Source organism: Rana temporaria, chromosome 12 (assembly GCF_905171775.1).
Source record: "Rana temporaria chromosome 12, aRanTem1.1, whole genome shotgun sequence".
Classification (NCBI taxonomy): domain Eukaryota; kingdom Metazoa; phylum Chordata; class Amphibia; order Anura; family Ranidae; genus Rana; species Rana temporaria.
Window position 1 is genome coordinate 14,376,673 of NC_053500.1, and position 22,018 is coordinate 14,398,690.

Consider the following 22,018-nt stretch of genomic DNA (forward strand, 5'->3'; position numbering starts at 1 on the left):
CCCCCCCCATATGCAGCCATGTCCCCCCCATATGCAGCCATGTCCCCCCCCCATATGCAGCCATGTCCCCCCCATATGCAGCAATGTCCCCCCCCATATGCAGCAATGTCCCCCCCCATATGCAGCAATGTCCCCCCCCATATGCAGCCATGTCTCCCCCCATATGCAGCCATGTCCCCCCCCATATGCAGCCATGTCCCCCCCCATATGCAGCAATGTCCCCCCCCATATGCAGCCATGTCCCCCCCCATATGCAGCCATGTCCCCCCATATGCAGCCATGTCCCCCCCATATATGCAGCCATGTCCCCCATATAACCAGCCATGTCCCCCCCATATGCAGCCATGTCCCCCCATATGCAGCCATGTCCCCCCCATATATGCAGCCATGTCCCCCTTACCGTACATGCTGCCGCATCCCCGCTGCCGCGCCGCATCCCCGCTTGGTTAATACGGGCGGGGAACATTACAGCATTGATTTGAATAGCTGTAGTCTTTCGCGCAGCGCTGCGTATAGACACTCCCCCTTGCTCGGGATTGGACAGTTCACCCGAGCAAGGGGGAGTGTCTATACGCGGCGTGGCGGGAAAGACTACAGCTATTCAAATGAATGCTGTAATGTTCCCCGCCCGTATTAACCAAGCGGGGATGCGGTGGGGGGGGGGGGGGGAGTATTCTATTTCGGTATCGGGGGTATTTGCGGGAGTACGAGTACTCCCGCAAATACTCGAAATCGGTCCCGATACCGATACTAGTATCGGTATCGGGACAACCCTAGTAGTAACCAATCAGCTTCCAGGTTTCAGAGACGGTTCACAGTGATTTTGTGTGAATTCGCTGCGAATCTTGTGCGGATTCCGTACCGCATCCACATCGCACCCTGTTGATGCGAACCGCTGTGGGTGTGTAAAGTTTAAAGCATAGTTCTACCCAAAAGTGAAGCTTCCCTTTTCTTTTTTTTTTTACCGCTTCCGCCCCGGAAGAATTTACCCCCCCCCCCCCCTCCTGACCAGAGTATTTTTTGCGATTCGGCACTGCGTCGCTTTAACTGACGATTGCGCGGCCGTGCGACGTGGCTCCCAAATAAAATTTACGTCCCCCCCCCCCACAAATAGAAAATAGAGATTTCTTTTGGTGGCATTTGATCACCTCTGCGGTTTTTATTTTTTGCGCTATAAAAAAAAAAAAAGGAGCGACGGTTTTGAAGAAAAAAGACAATATTTTTTAATTTTTGCTATAATAAATATATTTTTATATATATATATATATATATATATATATATATATATATATATATATTAGGGCTGTGCGTTAAACGCGATATTAACGGCGTTAACGCAAACCCATGTTAACGCCGTCAATATTTTTATCGCGCGATTAACGCAGGAGCCCTCGGGGTGGACATGCAGAGTGTGCAGCGGCGCGGCGCGGCTTACCTTCTCGCTGGATTCACAGGCAAGTTACTCACCTTGTCTCTGGATCCAGCGATGCCACCCCGCTGTGTGATCGAGCGGGTCCTCCTCGCTTGGCGGGTCCTCCTTGCTTGGCGGGTCCTCCTCGCTCGATTCACAGTGCCTGTGTGCCGCCGAGCTCCGTTCCCTGCGACGTTACGACGCACGGGAGCGGAGAACGGCGCCAAATTCAAAAACGTAAACAAACACATTACATACAGTATACTGTAATCTTATAGATTACAGTACTGTATGTAAAAAATACACACCCCCCTTGTCCCTAGTGGTCTGCCCAGTGCCCTACATGTTCTTTTATGTAATAAAAACTGTTCTTTCTGCCTGGAAACTGTAGATTGTCCAAAAGTGTCCCTTTATGTCAAAAATGGTTTTAGAGCAGCTAGAAAACAGCGATAATAAATTATAATCACTTGCAGAATTGTGCGATATTTGTGGGGAAATTCGTCATAAATTAGATAGATTAATCGTGAGTTAACTATGACATTAATGCGATTAATCGCGATTAAAAATTTTAATCGTTTGACAGCACTAATACATACATATATATATATTCCTCAGTTTAGGCCGATAAGTATTATTCTTCTACATATTTTTGGAAAAATAAAAAATCGCAATAAGCATATACGCAAAAGTGTCTACAAAATATGGGATAGGTTTATGCAATTTTTTATTAAAAAACATTTTTATATTTTTTTATACTAGTAATTGGGGCAATCTGTGATTTTTATTTATTTATTTTTTTTTATTTTTTTTCAGGACTGCGACATTATGGCGGACACTTTTGACACCATTTTGTGACCAGTGTCATTTTATACAGCGATCACAGTGCTATAAATAGCCACTGATTGTTGTGTAAATGACACTGGCAGGGAAGGGTTTAAACACCAGGGGGGGGGGGCAATCAAGGGGTTAAGTGTGTCCTAGGGAGTGATTCTAACTGGGCTACCAGTGACATGACAGCGATCATTGCTCCCGATGACGGAGCAGTAGATCCCTGTCGTGTTGCTAGACAGAACAGGGAAATGCCTTGTTTACATAGCCTGCCTCTTGAGTTTGCGGGACTCGCGAGCGCACTCCCTGCCCGTGCCATTCTCCAGATATATATCGGCGTGCGGCGGTGGGGAAGCTGTTAAGAAATTATGACCCTCTGCCATTTCATTTTTGGGGGGGGGGGGGGGGGGGGGCATTATCTAGTTTTGACAAGTCCGCTCGGGCCCCCTAGGCAGCCCCTCCCCGCTGCAATCTTCTGGGACATGTCGCAGGTCCCAGAAGATTGCCCAGGATGTGCAGCACGACTCGTGCATGCACAGTGGGCACCCAGCTGTGAAGCTGCAAGCTGTCACAGCCGGGGTGCCCACAGTAGTGGTGCAAGTCCCCGCCCCCCCCCCCCCAGTGTAGTTTAATGTGTGACATCAGATCCCCACCTCCTGCCTTCTGGAGCTTAATAATGCTGTCTAAATTCTGTACTTTAAAGGGCTCCGGAGAAGAGATGGCTGGAGATAAACGGGTACGTAGGAGGATTTTTTTTTTTTTTTTTAATGTGTATTATCTTGGACTGGTCAATTCACTGGGTATATGCAAGGGTTTCCAACCACCTGAATGTACAAGGCACAGGGAAAATGAAAAAAACTAACAGGGCTTCTAACCCCCACCCACCACTGTATTCAAAAAATAAAAAAAGTCCAGAAATTCTGCATCCAATGTTGCCCACTTCTCCCCTGCTTCCCTCCTGTCCTCATCGATATTCCTTAAAGGAGTTGTAAAGTCTCCAGGTTTTTCACCTTAAAACAGTGTTCCGCCGAAATATATATTTTTTATTAAAAGTCAGCAGCTAGAAATACAGCAGCTACTGACTTAATATATGGACACTTACCTGTCTAGGGCGCCCGCGATGTTGGCAGCCAAAGCCAATCTGTGCGTCCGGCTCTTGGGGGGGGGAAGAGACTGCACGGACGGGGGAAGAGACTGCACGGACGGGGGAAGAGACTGCACGGACGGGGGAAGAGGGAAGAGACTGCACGGACGGGGGAAGAGACTGCACGGACGGGGGAAGAGGGAAGAGACTGCATGGACGGGGAAGAGGGAAGAGACTGCATGGACGGGGGAAGAGACTGCACGGACGGGGGAAGAGACTGCACGGACGGGGGAAGAGGGAAGAGACTGCACGGACGGGGGAAGAGACTGCACAGACGGGGGAAGAGACTGCACGGACGGGGGAAGAGGGAAGAGACTGCACGGACGGGAGAAGAGACTGCACGGACGGGGGAAGAGACTGCACGGACGGGGGAAGAGGGAAGAGACTGCACGGACGGGGGAAGAGGGAAGAGACTGCACGGACGGGGGAAGAGGGAAGAGACTGCATGGACGGGGAAGAGGGAAGAGACTGCATGGACGGGGGAAGAGACTGCACGGACGGGGGAAGAGACTGCACGGACGGGGGAAGAGGGAAGAGACTGCACGGACGGGGGAAGAGACTGCACAGACGGGGGAAGAGACTGCACGGACGGGGGAAGAGGGAAGAGACTGCACGGACGGGAGAAGAGACTGCACGGACGGGGGAAGAGACTGCACGGACGGGGGAAGAGGGAAGAGACTGCACGGACGGGGGAAGAGGGAAGAGACTGCACGGACGGGGGAAGAGGGAAGAGACTGCACGGACGGGGGAAGAGGGAAGAGACTGCACGGAAGAGGGAAGAAACTGCACGGACGGGGGAAGAGACTGCACGGACGGGGGAAGAGGGAAGAGACTGCACGGACGGGGGAAGAGGGAAGAGACTGCACGGACGGGGGAAGAGGGAAGAGACTGCACGGACGGGGGAAGAGGGAAGAGACTGCACGGACGGGGGAAGAGACTGCACGGACGGGGGAAGAGACTGCACGGACGGGGGAAGAGACTGCACGGACGGGGGAAGAGACTGCACGGACGGGGGAAGAGACTGCACGGACGGGGGAAGAGGGAAGAGACTGCACGGACGGGGGAAGAGACTGCACGGACGGGGGAAGAGGGAAGAGACTGCATGGACGGGGAAGAGGGAAGAGACTGCATGGACGGGGGAAGAGACTGCACGGACGGGGGAAGAGACTGCACGGACGGGGGAAGAGGGAAGAGACTGCACGGACGGGGGAAGAGACTGCACGGACGGGGGAAGAGACTGCACGGACGGGGGAAGAGGGAAGAGACTGCACGGACGGGAGAAGAGACTGCACGGACGGGGGAAGAGACTGCACGGACGGGGGAAGAGGGAAGAGACTGCACGGACGGGGGAAGAGGGAAGAGACTGCACGGACGGGGGAAGAGGGAAGAGACTGCACGGACGGGGGAAGAGGGAAGAGACTGCACGGAAGAGGGAAGAAACTGCACGGACGGGGGAAGAGACTGCACGGACGGGGGAAGAGGGAAGAGACTGCACGGACGGGGGAAGAGGGAAGAGACTGCACGGACGGGGGAAGAGGGAAGAGACTGCACGGACGGGGGAAGAGGGAAGAGACTGCACGGACGGGGGAAGAGACTGCACGGACGGGGGAAGAGACTGCACGGACGGGGGAAGAGACTGCACGGACGGGGGAAGAGACTGCACGGACGGGGGAAGAGACTGCACGGACAGGGGAAGAGACTGCACGGACGCGGGGAGAGCTGCACGGACGGGGGAAGAGACTGCACGGACGGGGGAAGAGACTGCACGGACGGGGGAAGAGACTGCACGGACAGGGGAAGAGACTGCACGGACGCGGGGAGAGCTGCACGGACGGGGGAAGAGACTGCACGGACGGGGGAAGAGACTGCACGGACGGGGGAAGAGACTGCACGGACGGGGGAAGAGACTGCACGGACAGGGGAAGAGACTGCACGGACGCGGGGAGAGCTGCACGGACGGGGGAAGAGACTGCACGGACGGGGGAAGAGACTGCACGGACGGGGGAAGAGACTGCACGGACGGGGGAAGAGACTGCACGGACGGGGGAAGAGACTGCACGGACGGGGGAAGAGACTGCACGGACGGGGGAAGAGACTGCACGGACGGGGGAAGAGACTGCACGAGGAAGAGACTGCACGGGGAAGAGACAACACGAGGAAAAGACAACACGGGGGGGGAAGACTTGCTACTCCCTTGCCTGCCCAGGTATCGGGTGAGGAATCGGAGCATTTCCCCCAAGTACAAGTACTCGGGGAAATGCTCGGTATCGGTACCGATACTAGTATCTGCATCAGGACATCCCTACTCATTATGAATAGCAGCCATGATGTTGCCATGTAAGATTATATCCCAGCTTATATCGGGGTCATTTACCTCCCTTACCGTAATCGGTGAATAGTCCTGAAATATCACTCTCCCATCAGGTGGCCTTAAAGCCGAGTTCCGCCAATTATTATTATTTTTTTTTTAAAGCGGGAGTTCACCCGGAAATTACAATTTTTAACATTAGATTGATGCTCATTTTGTGAAGGGGAATCGGCTAGTTTTTTTAAAATCGAAGCAGTACTTACCGTTTTAGAGATACATCTTCTCCGCCGCTTCCGGGTATGGGCTGCGGGACTGGGCGTTCCTATTTGATTGACAGGCTTCCGACAGTCGCATACATCGCGTCACGATTTTCCAAAAGTAGCCGAACGTCGGTGCGCAGACGCCGTATAGAGCCGCACCGACGTTCGGCTACTCGTGACGCGATGTATGCGACCGTCGGAAGCCTGTCAATCAAATAGGAACGCCCAGTCACAAAGACCATACCCGGAAAGCCAAGGAGAAGATCGCTCTCTAAAACGGTAAGTACAGCTTTGATTTAAAAAAAACTAGCCGATTCAGCTAGACAAAATGAGCCTCAATCTAAGGGTAACATTTTTTTTTTTTAGGGTGAACTCCCGCTTTAAGTCAGCAGCTATAAATGCTGCAGCTGCTGACTTTTAAAATGAGGACAATTACCTGTCCAGAGCGCCCGCGATGTCGGCACCCAAAGCCAATTTGTCACTCGGGTGGAGGCGCCGCCATCTTTGGTAAGGGAATCAAGAAGTGAAACCTTTGCGGCTTCACTTCCTGGTTCCCTACAGCGTGAATGCGCGAGCCCACTGGTCCCTGCTGTCTTCTGGGACCTGTGTGTGGGGACGGAGGAGGTGTTGGAAATGGCGTAGATATCTGCGGGTGGCTTGGCTATCTATGCCCGGAAGTGGGAGCAAAATACCTGTATTAGACAGGTATCTGCTCCCCTCCCCCCTGAAAGGTGCCAAATGTGACACGGGGGGGGGGGCGAAAAGAGGAAGTTCCATTTTTGGGTGGAACTCTGCCTTTAACCACTTAAGCCCCGGACCTTTAGGCAGCTAAATACCCAGGCCAGGTTTTGCGATTCGGCACTGCGTCGCTTTAACAGACAATTGCGCGGTCGTGCGACGTGGCTCCCAAACAAAATTGGCGTCCTTTTCTCCTCACAAATAGAGCTTTCTTTTGGTGGTATTTGATCACCTCTGCGGTTTTTATTTGTTGCGCTATAAACAAAAATAGAGCGACAATTTTGAAAAAAATTCTATATTTTTTACTTTTTGCTATAATAAATATCCCCCAAAAACATATATAAAATTTATTTTTTTCCTCAGTTTAGGCCGATACGTATTCTTCTACCTATTTTTGGTAAAAAAAAACGCAATAGGCGTTTATCGATTGGTTAGCGTTTACAAAATAGGGGATAGTTTTATTGCATTTTTATTAATTATTTTTTTTTTACTACTATTTGCGGGGATCAGTGATTTTTTTCGTGACTGCGACATTATGGCGGACATTTAGGACAATTTTGCATTGTTTATTGTGAAAATTCAGTTGCAGTTTGGGAGTTAACCACAGGGGGCGCTGTAGGAGTTAGGGTTCACCTAGTGTGTGTTTACAACTGTAGGGGGGTGTGGCTGTAGGACTGACGTCATCGATCGAGTCTCCCTATATAACGGATCACTCGATCGATACGCCGCCATAGTGAAGCACGGGGAAGCCGTGTTTACATACGGCTCTCCCCGTTCTTCAGCTCCGGGGAGCGATTGCGACGGAGTGGCTATAAACAAATAGCCGCGCCCTCGTCCCGGATCGCTCCCCGTGGGAATCCGACCGCCGCATGTAGCTGGGGGGGTCCCGATCGGACCCCCCACCCGCTAGAAGGCAAGGATGTACGCCCATTTGCCTGTACGTGCCATTCTGTGGACGTACATATACATGCGGCGGTCTGGAAGTGGTTAAAGGCTAAGTTCAGATTTTGACTAAAATAGCCTTTTGCAGTCAAGGGGCCCCAACACAGCTCAGCTTAGAAAAGTTTTGCTTGGTTAAATGCCATACCTGTGTAAGCCATTAACGGCACCCCCAAAGCCTGGCCAAAAAACTCCCACTGAACTACTAATTCGGCTCGGATGCCAGAACATGGCATACAGTGTCTTCCCAGGATCACAGGACCAAGTATCCTCCCTTGTTTAAAACCCCTCCCCCATAGCCCAGTGGTTTACAGAACACACTGGCCCTGTGCACAGTACAGCTTCCATCCTCTGAAAAGGAGTAGCACACGAAGGGTATTGGGGGGGTGGATTCTAGGTAATAACTTTTATTTTTTTATTTCAAGGACTGATCTGTTTGCTTAGTAAAATATTTCTCCTTTTTTCTTTTTTTGCAGATTGGATGAGGCAATCGCAGCAGCTGCACTCACTAGCTTGTCCTCGGGGCCCATGGCGTTGGGAGCAGGAGCAGGTACATCCATCTAGCTCACTTCTGTTATCATCTACTCCCTGCAAACTGTGTCCCAGCCCCCGACCTCTCCACTCTTCTTCTAAATGATCCAGAAGTTGCATGCAGCATTGCCCCCAAAGATGCTAGCACTTGGCAAAGCTGGGTATGGTAGCCCACTGTGGGAGCAGCCTGGTGTTTGAAGCTGAGCTCCGGGTATGATCCTAATTACATAGTTACCGTATTTATCGGCGTATACCGTGCACTTTTTTGCCATGAAAATCAGGGCAAAATCGTGGGTGCGCCATATACGCCGATACCCGCTTTCCCGCGCCAAGTTTGAATACTGCGCCGACATATACCAAGCGCAGTACACTCGTTGGGCAGTCTCGGCTCCTCTCGCGCTGACGTCCTGGACGTACAGGACGTCGGCGCGAGAGTAGCCGAGCCTGCACGAGTGTACTGCGCTCTTTATATGTCGGCGCGGGAAACGAGCGGGTAGGACGCAAGGACGCCGGACCCGACGAAGAGGACACCTGAAGCCGCAGACGGACGCCGGACCGGACGAGGCCGCGCAAGACACCAAAACTGTAAGTACAAAAAATATTTTTTCCACAGGAATTCAGGCAACTTTAGGGGTGCGCGCTATACGCGGGAGCGCGCTATACCCCAATAAATACGGTACATTCGGCCAGCTTGGACCAATGTAAGCATGCGTATTTGATGGGCCGCTGTGATAGCTGACAACCACTGTAGTAGTCGTCACTTTTGCAGTGATGGTCTCGATCTCCTGGGTTTTGTGGCTTCAGCGTCGCATACTGTCCGCAGGGGGTATCTTGCTTGGCACCACCACCATTCATAGCCATTCTCTGATTGGACAAGGTGGAGCTTGTCACATCACTGTCCCACCTCTCCACCTCAAACAGAGAATTGCTTTGGTACATTACAAAAAAGCGATCAGAGACAGCGAGGATCGGCGTATAACGCGCACCCACGATTTCCCCCTGATTTTAATACGCCGATAAATACGGTAACTAAACAATTATTGTCACATCCAGCACTAATCCCATTTATCAGAACTGAAGGAATATATTGGTGTTTTCACTTTCTGTAAGAGAGGAAGAGATGTAAAAGGATAAGTTCACCTTTCGTAACATGCTACACGCATATTCAGGGTGTAACCTGTTATGAACACGCCTGTCCGCGCTCCCTGATCTGACAGCAAGTGGGGCTTCTCTCCATCTAAAAGACCCCTGCCACGGCCCATGCTATCCCAAGTGGTGATGTTCATGTGATGTCAAATTAGTTGACAAATATATAAATAATAATAAAATTAAATTAAAGCACCCCCAACCCCCCCTCTCCCCCATGCTCATGCGCAAATGTGAACGCACACATAGGTCAAGGATGCATATGTAAACAGAGATCGCCCCACACTTGTGAGGTTTTCCTGCGACCGTCAGAGAGAGAGCAATAATGTTACCACCAGACCTCCTGTGTAAATCTAAACTGGTAACCTGTAAAGGCTTTTAGTGCTAGTTCACACCAGACTCAGTTCCGTGCGCTTTTTTTTTTCAGCAATAAAAATGCATGCACAGTGTTTTCCATGTATTCCAATGGTTCTAGTTCACACCATGCAGTCAGTTTCCGGTGCAGAAAAAACGGAACTGCATCTGGTGTGAACCTTAAAGCATTGCCTATGGAGATTTTTAGGCGCCGTTCCACCGGTGTACACAATTTTTAAGTCTGACATGTTGGGTTTCTATTTACTCAAAGTGACGTAAAGTTTGGAACACCCACTGATTTTATTCTCTAGGGCTCCTGCTAAGAAAAAATAAATGATATACATTTAGATCTATAGAGAGAGAGAGAGATTTTTATATCTCATTTATTATATTATATTAAGGGGTTCTAAGTAACGTGTAAAAATCTTTTTTTTTTTTTTTTTTTAAGGGAGAAATTTAACAATTGGTCTGTGTAAGCCAGCTGCTTGTTTTCTCCCTGGGGTGGTCGTCATATGAACTTCAAAGTGGTAAAAAGGATAGCTGCTTTCTAAAAAATGTTAGTTAGATTTTTTTTTATTATTATTATTTATTTTTTAATTACCGTATATACTCAAATATAAGTCGAGGCACCTAATTTTACCACAAAAAAATGTGAAAACGTAATGACTCGAGTATAAGCCTTGGGTGTCCATCTGCATGCCTCACTGTGCCCATGCCTCACTGTTGCCCATGCCTCACTGTTGCCCATGCCTCACTGTTGCCCATGCCTCACTGTTGCCCATGCCTCACTGTGCCCATTCCTCCACTGACGTCTTAACATGGGAGTCTATGTAAGGGGTGCCCGGCTTTGAAAAATCGGTGCTCCCCGGCCGTATGACCCCCAGACAACAAACTTTGCACACTTGTAGAGGAGAAATGGGGCTACATGTGTGCCAAGATCCGGGTCCAGGGGACCTACGACCGGCCTTACTGGGTCCCCAAAATCACTGTAGAAATTACCGTTTAACATGAGAGTCTATGGAAAGGGTACCCGGCTTTGAAAAATCGGTACTCCCTGGACAACAAACTTTGCACACTTGTAGTGGGGCTACGGGTGTGCCAAGTTTGGGGTCCAGGGGACCTACGGCTGGCCGGTACCGGGTCCCCAAATTCCAGGAGATCAGGCTCGAGCCTAGGGTGTCCATCTGCATGCCTCACTGTGCCCATACCTAGACTGACGTTTAACATGGGAGTCTATGGAAGGGGTCCCTGACTTTGAAAAATCGGTGCTCCCCGGACGTAGGTCCCCCAGACAACAAACTTTGCACACTTGTAGAGAAAGAGTGGGGCTATATGTGTGCCAAGTTTGGGGACCTATGGCCGGCTGGTACAGGGTCCCCAAAGTCCGGGAGATCAGGCGCAAAAAGGTGACTCGAGTATAAGCCGAGGGGGGCATTTTCAGCACAAAGAAATGTGCTGGAAAACTCGGCTTATACTCAAGTATATACGGTGTTTGTGTATATATTAGTACTGTATCTTCGGTAAGTTTTTGCTGTGCCAAGTTTTAGTGTAGTATTTTTATACATTTTTCAGTATGGTTTTGCAATGATTTGGAGCTGTTGTGTGCACTGCTTTCTATGTCCCCATGTATTTGTTTTTCCTTTTGTAGGAAGTCTCAGTGAGGCGTGCGCAGTGAGCTCCATCCTCTCGTATAGCTCTGGTTCTTCCAATGGCTGTGACTTTTACACCTCCTTCCCCACCACGCCGTCTCCTCCTCTGCAGAATGCCCCCTTGTCTGCCCATTCCGACGCCGGCCTTGAGGATTCTGACACCACCCACTTCCTGTTTGGTGACCCCACCCCCCGAAAGAGAAAGGTGGGGCTTTTTTTCTTTTTAGTGCCCTCCTCCTTTGTTTTATTTTTTTTTGTTTTGTTTTTTTCTTTGGTTGTTGTTTACTAGGTGGAACTTACGCTCCTTTCTGTGTCTTTTAAACAGAATTCCGGACGTCTTATGTTCCGCTGCCTGTGGAAAAATTGTGGGAAAGTTCTCAGCACATCTACAGCCATCCAGAAGCACATCCGGGCGGTACATTTGGGGTGAGTTTTTTATGAGGCCTGTCCCTGCGGTGTTGTGTAGCGCAGGGCTCGACAAATCCTGGGCGCCATGGCGACTAGAAATGGTGTCCTGGCGACTTGGCTTTTTTTTTTTTTTTAAAGCTGGCGCCATCTGGTGGCGAGTCATTGGTATTACAAGTTATTACCACCAGATGTGTGAGCTGGCGCCATCTGGTGGTGAGCCATTGGTATTACAAGTTAAACAGCAATTCTAATGTAATTTTTCACTATTTTCACTGCCATCTTCTTCCCTCTAATTAGAACCCCCAAATATTATATATATTTTTTATCCTAACACCCTAGAGAATAAAATGGCGATCGTTGCAATACTTTCTGTCACGCCGTATTTGCGCAGCGGTCTTACAAGCGCACTTTTTTGGGAAAAAATTACACTTTTTTTTTATTAAAAAATAAGACAGCAGTAAAGTTATCCCCATTTTTTTTTTAATATCATGAAAGATAATGTTACGCCGAGTAAATTCATACCCAACATGTCACGCTTCAAAATTGCGTCCGCTCGTTGAATGCCGACAAACTTTTACCCTTTAAAATCTTCATTGGCGACGTTTAAAAAAATCTACAGGTTGCATGTTTTGAGTTACAGAGGAGGTCTAGGGCTAAAATTATTGCTCTCGCTCTACCAATCGCGGCGATACCTTACATGTGTGGTTTGAACACAGTTTTCATATGCGGGCGCTGCTCACGTATGTGTTCGCTTCTGCGCGCAAGCTCGTCGGGACGGGGCGCGTTTTCTGGCTCCTAACTTTTTTAGCTGGCTCCTAGATTCCAAGCCAATTTGTCAACCCCTGGTGTAGCGTCTATTTGGTGCGACGCACTGTTGTTTTGTCTCCCGCAGGCGCTGCGGAGAGCAGGGACACAACGATGGCGAGGAGGACTTTTACTACACGGAAATGGATGTTAATGTGGACACACTGACAGACGGACTGTCCAGCTTGACTCCCACGTCGCCTACCACCAGCGGGCCCCCGCCCTTCCTCTGTCCAGGGTCCCTTGGAGCAGCCAACAGCACAGAGCTGCCCCTAATCTCCCCGCTCAGCCTATCAGCACCTAGCACACTGTGCCACGTGCACACTGACCATGCTTACCAGGTGAGTTTATATTTACAACTAGTAATATTATTTTTGTACTTTTTATATATTCTTGTTTTTTATTTAGGTCCAACTCGGAGATCCCTTGGACTCCAATTATTTTTTATTTTTATTACTCTAGTTTGTCTCTGTCCTCTCCCTTAAGGCTATAACAAAGGTGTCCATCTCTAACAGCTGACGTCACCAAGTATTCCTTTATTCTGCATTACAGAAAACGCTACGGGGCAGATTCAGGTAGCTTTTGAATTCTGCGCCGGCGTTTCGTCACGCCGATTCTCAAAGGCAGATGCGCTAAAAAAATAGGCTTCCTTGAATGCGGCGGCGTATAATTGTGTGCAATATTACGCTGGCCGCTAGGGGCGCCTCCGTTGTTTTCGGAGTAGAATATGCAAATTACCTAGTTACGTCGATTCACGAACGTACGTGCGGTAGTTTTTTTACGTCGTTTGCGTAAGGCTTTTTCTGCGTAAGGTTGCTCCTGCTATTAGGAGGCGCAGTCAATGTTAAGTATGGACGTCGTTCCCGCTTCGAAATTAGAATTTTTTTACGTCGTTTGCGTAAGTCGTTCGCGAATAGGGCTGGACGTAATTTACATTCACGTCGAAACCAATACGTCGTTGCGCCGTACTTGGGAGCAATGCACACTGGGATATGTACACGGACGGCGCATGCGCCAAAACGTCAATCACGTCAGGTCATCATAGATTTACATAAAACACGCCCCCCCTTCCACATTCCACATTTTTCGGCATCGAATTTGCAAATTACCTAGGTACGTCGATTCACGAATGTACGTGCGCCCGGCGGTAGTTTTTTTACGTCGTTTGCTATTAGGTGGCGCAGCCAATGTTAAGTATGGGCGTCGTTCCCGCTTCGAAATTTGAATTTTTTTACGTCGTTTGCGTAAGTCGTTCGCGAATAGGGCTGGACGTAATTTACGTTTACGTCGAAACCAATACGTCGCGCCGTACTTGGGAGCAATGCACACTGGGATATGTACACGGACGGCGCATGTACGTCAGTCACGTCAGGTCATCATAGATTTACATAAAACACGCCCCCCCTTCCACATTTGAATTAGGCGCGCTTACGCCGGCCCCATTTAGGCTACGCCGCCGCAACTTACGGAGCAAGTGCTTTGTGAATACTGCACTTGCTCCTGTAAGTTGCGTCGGCGTAGCGTAAATACAATACGCTGCGCCGCCGTAACTAAGCGCGCCCCTACCTGAATCTACCCCTATGTATGTGGGTGATGCCATCATTGTATGGAGCTGGAAAGTCTGGCATTGGCTTACCATGGCGCCTCTGAAACATACAAAGAAATGCCTTGTAATTTTTCCATATGGCAAGGCTTTGAAGTCAGGGACATGCCACCGTATCAAAATTTAAACTAAATCAGTAAAAGGAAAAATAGCTTTTCTGATTTTATACACCTTAAAGTGTTACTAAACCCAGGACCCTGCTTTCACTATATCTGGTCTCCCCAGGACCCTGCTTTCACTATATCCGGTCTCCCCAGGACCCTGCTTTCACTATATCCGGTCTCCCCAGGAGCCTGCATTCACTATATCTGGTCTCCCCAGGAGCCTGCATTCACTATATCCGGTCTCCCCAGGAGCCTGCAGTCACTATATCCGGTCTCCCCAGGACCCTGCATTCACTATATCTGGTCTCCCCAGGAGCCTGCATTCACTATATCTGGTCTCCCCAGGAGCCTGCTTTCACTATATCTGGTCTCCCCAGGACCCTGATTTCACTATATCTGGTCTCCCACAGTAGTCAGAACATGGAAATGTAATAGTTTTAGTAAATATAATCTGCTAAATGCCTTTTCTCATCAGCAGTCTCCTCTGACTGTCCCATGAGGCTGCAGGACCCTTTGTCTGGACAGTGCTGATTGGCCCATGTGCCGATCACACGCACCCTCCCAAGAGAAAAAAAAAAAAAAAAAACTCTAGCATTACACACCAAAACTGAGCATGTGCAGAGTGGTGACTCCAAAGGCTCTGTCTTATCAGGAGATGGATTGGGGACTGTGGAAGAAGGGGAGGATCAGAGAAGACAGGATCACACAGCCTTTTTACACAATGCGGAGGATTAACCACTTAGGTTCCACAGTGAGTATAAACAAGCATGCTTTACTGCGTATACAGACTTTTACTGTTGTGGGTTTAGTAACACTTTAATGCACATTCACGTTTGCAGTAAAAAATGAATAAAATAAATGTTGTGTATATCTGAGCAGAATTAAAGGAGAAGTATAGCCCCAAAGATGTTTTGGCTGTACTTCTATGGATCACAGGAGGTGCAGTTCATTCTTCTCTCCTGTGACCTGGTTTTTCAGCCGACAGCGGGCTAAAGCCTGCTGACGTCACTGAGCCGGTCCACCCAGATGCCTGGACTGGCAGATAGCGCCGCCTCTCAGCAAGGCTTCTAAGAGGGACAAAACATGGGAAAATGTAGATTTGTTGCAGCGATGTTCTGAATATTTGCCCAGACAATACACTTTAACCTCTTGCCGACCAGCCGCCGCAGTTTTACGGCGGCAGGTCGGCTCCCCTGCGCGAGAGCACGTTGTATAACGTCGGCTCTCGCCCAGGCCTCTAGGGGCGTGTGCGCGCCGCCAGAGGCGCACGCTCGCCCCCGACTCCCGTGCCCGGCGGGCGCAATCGCCGCCGGGCACACGCGATCGCTCGTTACAGAGCGGGGACCGGGAGCTGTGTGTGTAAACACACAGCTCCCGGTCCTGTCAGGGGGAGAAATGCCTGACCGTCTGTTCATACAATGTATGAACAGAAGATCAGTCATTTCCCCTAGTGAGACCACCCCCCCTACAGTTAGAACACACCCAGGGAACATACTTAACCCTAGTGTTAACCCCTTCTCTGCCAGTGGCATTTTTATAGTAATCCAATGCATTTTTATAGCACTGATCACTATAAAAATGCCAATGGTCCCAAAAATGTGTCCAACGTGTCCGCCATAATGTCGCACTACCGAAAAAAAAATCGCTGATCGCCGCCATTACTAGTAAAAAAAAAAAAAATATTAATAAAAATACCCCCTATTTTGTAGACGCTATAACTTTTGCGCAAACCAATCAATAAACGCTTATTGCGATTTTTTTTAAATATATAGTAGAAAACGTATCGACCTAAACTGAGGGGAAAAAAAATGTTATTTTTTTATATTTTTGGGGGATTTTTATTATAGCAAAAAGTAAAAAATATTATTTTTTATTATTTTTTTTTTTTTTTTCAAAATTATCGCTCTATTTTTGTTTATAGCGCAAAAACTAAAAACCGCAGAGGTGATCAAATAAAAGAAAAGGACGCCAATTTTGTTTGGGAGCCACGTCGCAGGACCGCGCAATTGTCTGTTAAAGCGACGCAGTGCCAAATCGCAAAAAGTGCTCTGGTCAGCAATATGGTCCGGGGGGGGGGGGGGGGTTAAGTGGTTAAAGGGCTGTAGATCCTCTTAGCGCTAAATATTAAACGTAATTATTTTCCTTTGCCGCTAGTAGTGCCTTCTAGCTTACTAAAGCGAGGCAGCACTGGCACGTGACTCGCACTTATTAGTTGGAGTTAAATCTACAGTTTTGTGTGTTTGTGTGATTTTTTTGTTTTTTTGCTTTAGTTCCTTCTGTGTTGGTGTTCCCCGTTCTCCCGGTCACTGTTATGCCTGTAATTCTCAAGTTGTACTTCTCCCTGATTGTAACGTTTGTTTTAAAAAAAAAAAAAAAGTCCTATTAGCCTGCCCAGTGCAATGGTTTTGAGCAGAGACCCCCGCCAGGCCATGCACCCATGTTTTGCTCCGCCCCCAATCCCTGAGTAAGCTCTGGGGGGCATAGCGAAACACGTTGGTGTGGCATGGCGGAGGTCTAGGCTGAGACTGCTATTCAGCATCACACTGAGGGTCTTCACTTGATGTGCGGGTCCCAGGGCACCCAGTCACTTTCTACTATTGTCTGGAGCATAGACGAGCGCCGTCCTTCACTCACGGCGGGCACAGGACTTTACTGCTATACAGCCTGAGATGCACATACGCACACACGCACACATGCCCTTGTTTCGCACTGAAGACAATTCCGTCATTATTGTGTTTTTGAATTTTCCTTTAAACATTGTCGGCAGGCTCCCTCCCCCATCAATGTTTCTGTGACACCCAAGATGAGCCTATCCTGGCAGCCGCCTCCTCTTCTCATCAAGGCACCTCCAGTAAGTGCTGTCATTTTATTTTTTACAGTAAAAAAAAAATATATATATGTTTTTTTTTTAATGGTAGCGAAGAGGATTAAAGCATAGCTGAAGAAGCCTAGCATAGTCGAGAGTTACTGCTTTTATAAGACCTTTTGTTGTTTGTGCTTTTAGTAAAAGTATGGCTTCCATGCTGGTCATACAGATTTTATACTCGGAGTCTCTGACTCAGAACAAATGTGCAAACCAGTAACCTCTGATCTGTGGACTTGTTTTGCACCAGCAGTTAGGAAAGCTGGTTAAGCCCGCCATCGACTGTTCTGATCTCGGCTGGTTCAGCAGGGTCCAGTCGACATTCAAACCATGTATGGAAAGCTGAATGTGCCCAAATCGAATTGATCACCTTTCGGTATTACCAATTTTTTTTTTTTATTTTGTTAATGAAAAAATCCGATAATTCATTGCAAAAATCTTGTTTTCATATTTTGGAGCCTCTAGTCAGGCTGGATTCATAGTCTGAGCGACTAGGTTGAAGAGCTCTCGGGGACGATTCCGGGCCTTTTTACGATTATGTTTTAAAAATTTTTCTTTTTTTGCTTTGAAGATTTCCTTGTGATATTTCTTAGTGATTGATTTATAATTTGCATGGTTTTCCTTTTGTAGGAGAGCGTCATTGAACCAGCCGGAGTTATTTTTACGGATGAGCGCTCTGCGTTTCGGGACGATTATATCTGTAGTAAAGCTTTGTTAATGGAGTTGAGAGTTTCCACTGCTGATTGAGTTTGTTTTATTGTTGTCATTTTATTTAATAGTGTAGTTTTAAAGTTTTTCCGAGTGGAGTTTCTTCAGGGATCTAGTCCAGGGTGTTATTGCCTGTTTTTTTTTTAAGATGGTGTTGGTGGTTATTTTGAATTTAATTGCATGATGATCTGCCCAGGGTAGGGGTCTGTTCTCTGTAATGTTGACATCCATATCTTGTTTGAAGATCAGGTCGAGGATGTGACCTGACACGTGCGTGGGCGTGCATAGCCGTTGCTGCAAACCTAGTCCTTCCAATTGGTCAATGCAGGCGTTGGCGATGGGATCCTGTGAGGAGTTGGCCCAGAGGTTGAAATCCCCAAGTAGCAGGAGGTGTTTGGTTTTTTAAAGTGTAAGTGGAGATGAATTGTGTCAGCGATGTGAGGAGCTGCGTCTTTGGGTCTGGTGCATATTAGTATGTGGACCGTGTCCTGGGGGGTTGTTTGGAGTTGTAGAGTGAGTGTTTCCATAAAGAGAGAGGTGAGATTTGTAGATCACTGCTAGGCCTCCTCCTCTTTGTCCAGTTCTGTTCTCGGTTAGAATACCTTAATTCTTCTTCAACGCTACCAGACGCCATTCAAAAAATACTTCTCTTCTACTCTTCTCTTCTTCTACTCTTCTTCTACTCTTCTTTCTTCTCTTCTTTTTTTCTTCTACGTCCTCTTCTCTTCTTCTACTCTTCTTTCTTCTCTTCTTCTTTTCTTCTACGTCCTCTTCTCTTCTTCTACTCTTCTTTCTTCTCTTCTTCTTTTCTTCTACGTCCTCTTCTCTTCTTCTACTCTTCTTTCTTCTCTTCTTCTTTTCTTCTACGTCCTCTTCTCTTCTTCTACTCTTCTTTCTTCTCTTCTTCTTTTCTTCTACGTCCTCTTCTCTTCTTCTACTCTTCTTTCTTCTCTTCTTCTTTTCTTCTACGTCCTCTTCTCTTCTTCTACTCTTCTTTCTTCTCTTCTTCTTTTCTTCTACGTCCTCTTCTCTTCTTCTACTCTTCTTTCTTCTCTTCTTCTTTTCTTCTACGTCCTCTTCTCTTCTTCTACTCTTCTTTCTTCTCTTCTCTTCTTCTTTTCTTCTACTTCTCTCTTCTTTTCTTCTTTCTTCTCTTCTACTTCTACTTCTTCTTCTCTTCTTCTACTCTTCTTCTACTCTTCTTTCTTCTTCTTTTACTCTTCTCTTCTTCTACTCTTCTCTTCTTCTCCTCTTCTTCTTCTTCTTTTACTCTTCTCTTCTTCTACTTTTCTTCTACTTCTTCTCCTTTTCTTCTACTTCTTCTCTTCTTTCTTCTCTTCTTCTACTTCTTCTTCTCTTCTTCTTTTCTTCTCTTCTTCTACTTCTTCTACTTCTTCTTCTCTTCTTCTTCTTCTTCTCTTCTTCTACTTCTTCTTCTCTACTTCTACTTCTTATTCTCTTCTTCTACTTCTCCTCCTCTTCTTCTTCTTCTCTTCTTCTCTTCTTCTACTTCTTCTTCTCTTCTTTTACTCTTCTCTTCTTTTACTCTTCTCTTCTACTTCTTCTTCTCTTCTTTTTTTCTCTTCTCCTACTCTTCTTTCTTCAAACTATAAAAACATTAGTGATTAAACACACCAAAAGAAATCTCAATTTGTGTGTGTGTGTGGGGGGGGGGGGGTTGGGTACCACGCAATTGTCATTCAAAGCGTGATAACGCTGAAAATTGGCCTGGGCAGGAAGGGGGTGGAAGTACCAAGTGGTTGACAAACTTTATCCTTTTTTTCTTTTATTGGGATTTTTCTTTTCCAACCAGAACTTTATTTGGGGTACAGGTTTGACATCCTGGGCAGATCTTTTAGCGGTAGGGACACCAGGGGAGGTTTTTTTTTCTCTTTTCTTTTCTTTCTGTTATCATTGTTTCTGGGACACCTGTCTGACTGAACGTGAAATGAGTTTCAACATAAAAGAAACCTCACACATCTTCTGATCTCCTCCTGTAGGCCCGGCCAACGCTGAGTATCGGAGAGAAGAGGCCGCAGATCCTGACCGCTACTCCCAATCCCAAGCAAGTGACCGGGACACGGTGAGCGTCACCCCTCTCCCATCTGTCTCCCTGTGATGTGTGTTGCCGTGTGCCTGAGGCCTCGCTGGTCAGTGTTGTGGTGTCACCCATCGTGTTTTGATGTTATCCGCTGATCTGTGAATCTTTCCCTGTCACGTGTCGGTCATAGGGAATATGTATTAGCTTAGCAGAGGCCAGCCTCTGACCCAGGGGCGACCCCTCTTCTTCCTCTTCCCCAGGAAGCCACGAGGGGAAGCCAAGAAGTGCCGCAAGGTATACGGAATGGAGCGCAAGGAGATGTGGTGCACCGCCTGCCGCTGGAAGAAGGCCTGCCAAAGGTTCATAGACTGATGATGGTGTACAATCACTTCACCTCAACTGCCCCTCCCCTAGGGGGCACCACCTGAGCTGCCTCAGCTCCGTTCCCAGCAAGAATCTGATTCAGGACACTTGTGATACAGCTGATATTTTTATAAATGGATTGTATTTTTTATTTTATTTTTCTCTCTCTCTACGGTCTGGAGCTGGACACAGGAGACGGTCGTGCTCAATAGGAGCCTTCTTCAGGTAGCGCCCAGCGAATTCCTGAGGTTCTGCTTGTGGACTGTTGGTGAGAAAGACGAGAATGAATTGTTTTTTTTGTTTTTTTTTAACCGTGAGACGTGTTGAAGGGGAGGGGGGGGGGGGGAATGACGCGGGAGGGTGGGATGAGGCGTGTTTTTAAATTTTTGTGTTCTTTCCCGTTTTGTAGGGCGGTGTTAAACTCTCGCTGCACTTTGCTTTGCACTTTGGGGGTGCTCTGTGGACAGGGGGGGTGGGTGAGTGGGGTTTTTGATTTGGGCGGGGAGGGGGGAGACGTATTCAGGAGCAAGGGGTACATTTTAAAGAATACCTGTTGCTTGCATACAATGACGGAAGCCATGATGTCACGCAAGAGTTTGCTTGTGACATCACTAGCCTAGCTGACCATGTGACAGGTGTGCCTTCATGGAACGGGGGGGGGGGGGGGGGGTGGTTATTCTGCAGTGCAATGATCCATTGCAGCCAATCAGTGTTGATTTTTTTTTTTTTTTTTTAATCTGATTCGACTGTAAAACACTCAGAGCTGGCTGTTGAGTATTAGAGCACTGTTTTGCTGAATACGCCTTAAGGGGTTCTATAGCCCCGAAACTGGATGTCGCTGGAAATCAATGTGTTTTTAACGTGTAAGCCACACAAGGCATGTGCAGAGCGCAGGCCAGTCTGCACATCAAGGCATCAGAGCTGTTTAAGTTTATGCTTGAGGCTGAGTTCACACTGATGCAAATTGGATGTGCCCCCCCCAATCCAATTCGCATGACAGGAGATTGTGACCAGCTCTCTATGGAGCCGGTTCACACATCTCCGGGGCGGCTGCGGAGGGCGTCGGGAAAGGGGTCCTGTGCGTCTTTGGCTCCGTTTTGGTCTAAGGCTCCATTCACACCTAGGCGACAAAACGGCCGACACGCTGGAGGGGCGAATTTGCATTGATGTCTATGAGATGGTTCACATCTCACGGCGTACGCCTGTCGCCTGAAAACAAGTCCCGGACCCTTTTTTTCAGGCGGCATTGGCGTTCGGCCATAGACATCAATGTAAATGTCTTGTTAAAAAAAAAAAGTTAAACAAATCGCGGCAGAATACGCCGCGTACGCGGCGTTACAGTGTGAATACAGCCTCAAGGGACACACCGGGCCCCCTGCTGAGACCCGTGGCTGCATTAGTGTGACAAGCCAGCCGTTTAAAAAAATAAATACAATTTGGGGATGGGGTGTTGGAACCCCTGTCAGGTTATCATTGGTGTCTGTGTCCCCTGTTAAGGAGACTCGCCCTCTCTGTTTGTCCTGGTAACCATTGGGGGGAGATTACCTAAAACTGCAGCACTCAATATTTGGAGTAGCTGTGCATAGTAACCAATCGGCTTCTAACTTCAGCTTGTTCCATTGAGCTTTGACAGTAAAACCTGGAAGCGGATTGGTTACTGTGCTCAGCTGCACCAATTTTAGTGATGTGCCCTATAGTCTCCTGAACAGCAAGAAATATGAAATACAAAAGGGGAAGAGGAATAGAGGGGAAAGCTTCCAATGGGGGGGGATGGCTATTCTGGTGACACCTGTCTCGGGTATTTGCCTTCTCCTTG

At 48.1% G+C, this 22,018-nt stretch overlaps 1 protein-coding gene across 1 annotated transcript in view; it reads left to right on the top strand.

The window, feature by feature from the left end:
* Positions 1 to 20,519, top strand: part of SLC2A4RG (SLC2A4 regulator) — a 38,380-nt gene extending 17,861 nt beyond the window's left edge. Inside the window, exons 3-10 of the mRNA XM_040331139.1 lie at positions 2,943 to 2,975; positions 8,105 to 8,178; positions 11,308 to 11,513; positions 11,634 to 11,734; positions 12,609 to 12,861; positions 16,995 to 17,078; positions 19,799 to 19,881; positions 20,100 to 20,519. Coding sequence (XP_040187073.1) covers positions 2,943 to 2,975; positions 8,105 to 8,178; positions 11,308 to 11,513; positions 11,634 to 11,734; positions 12,609 to 12,861; positions 16,995 to 17,078; positions 19,799 to 19,881; positions 20,100 to 20,211 — 946 coding nt within the window. The 3' untranslated portion in view covers positions 20,212 to 20,519. The remainder of the gene's footprint in view (positions 1 to 2,942; positions 2,976 to 8,104; positions 8,179 to 11,307; positions 11,514 to 11,633; positions 11,735 to 12,608; positions 12,862 to 16,994; positions 17,079 to 19,798; positions 19,882 to 20,099) is intronic.
* The last annotated feature ends 1,499 nt before the right edge of the window (positions 20,520 to 22,018 follow it).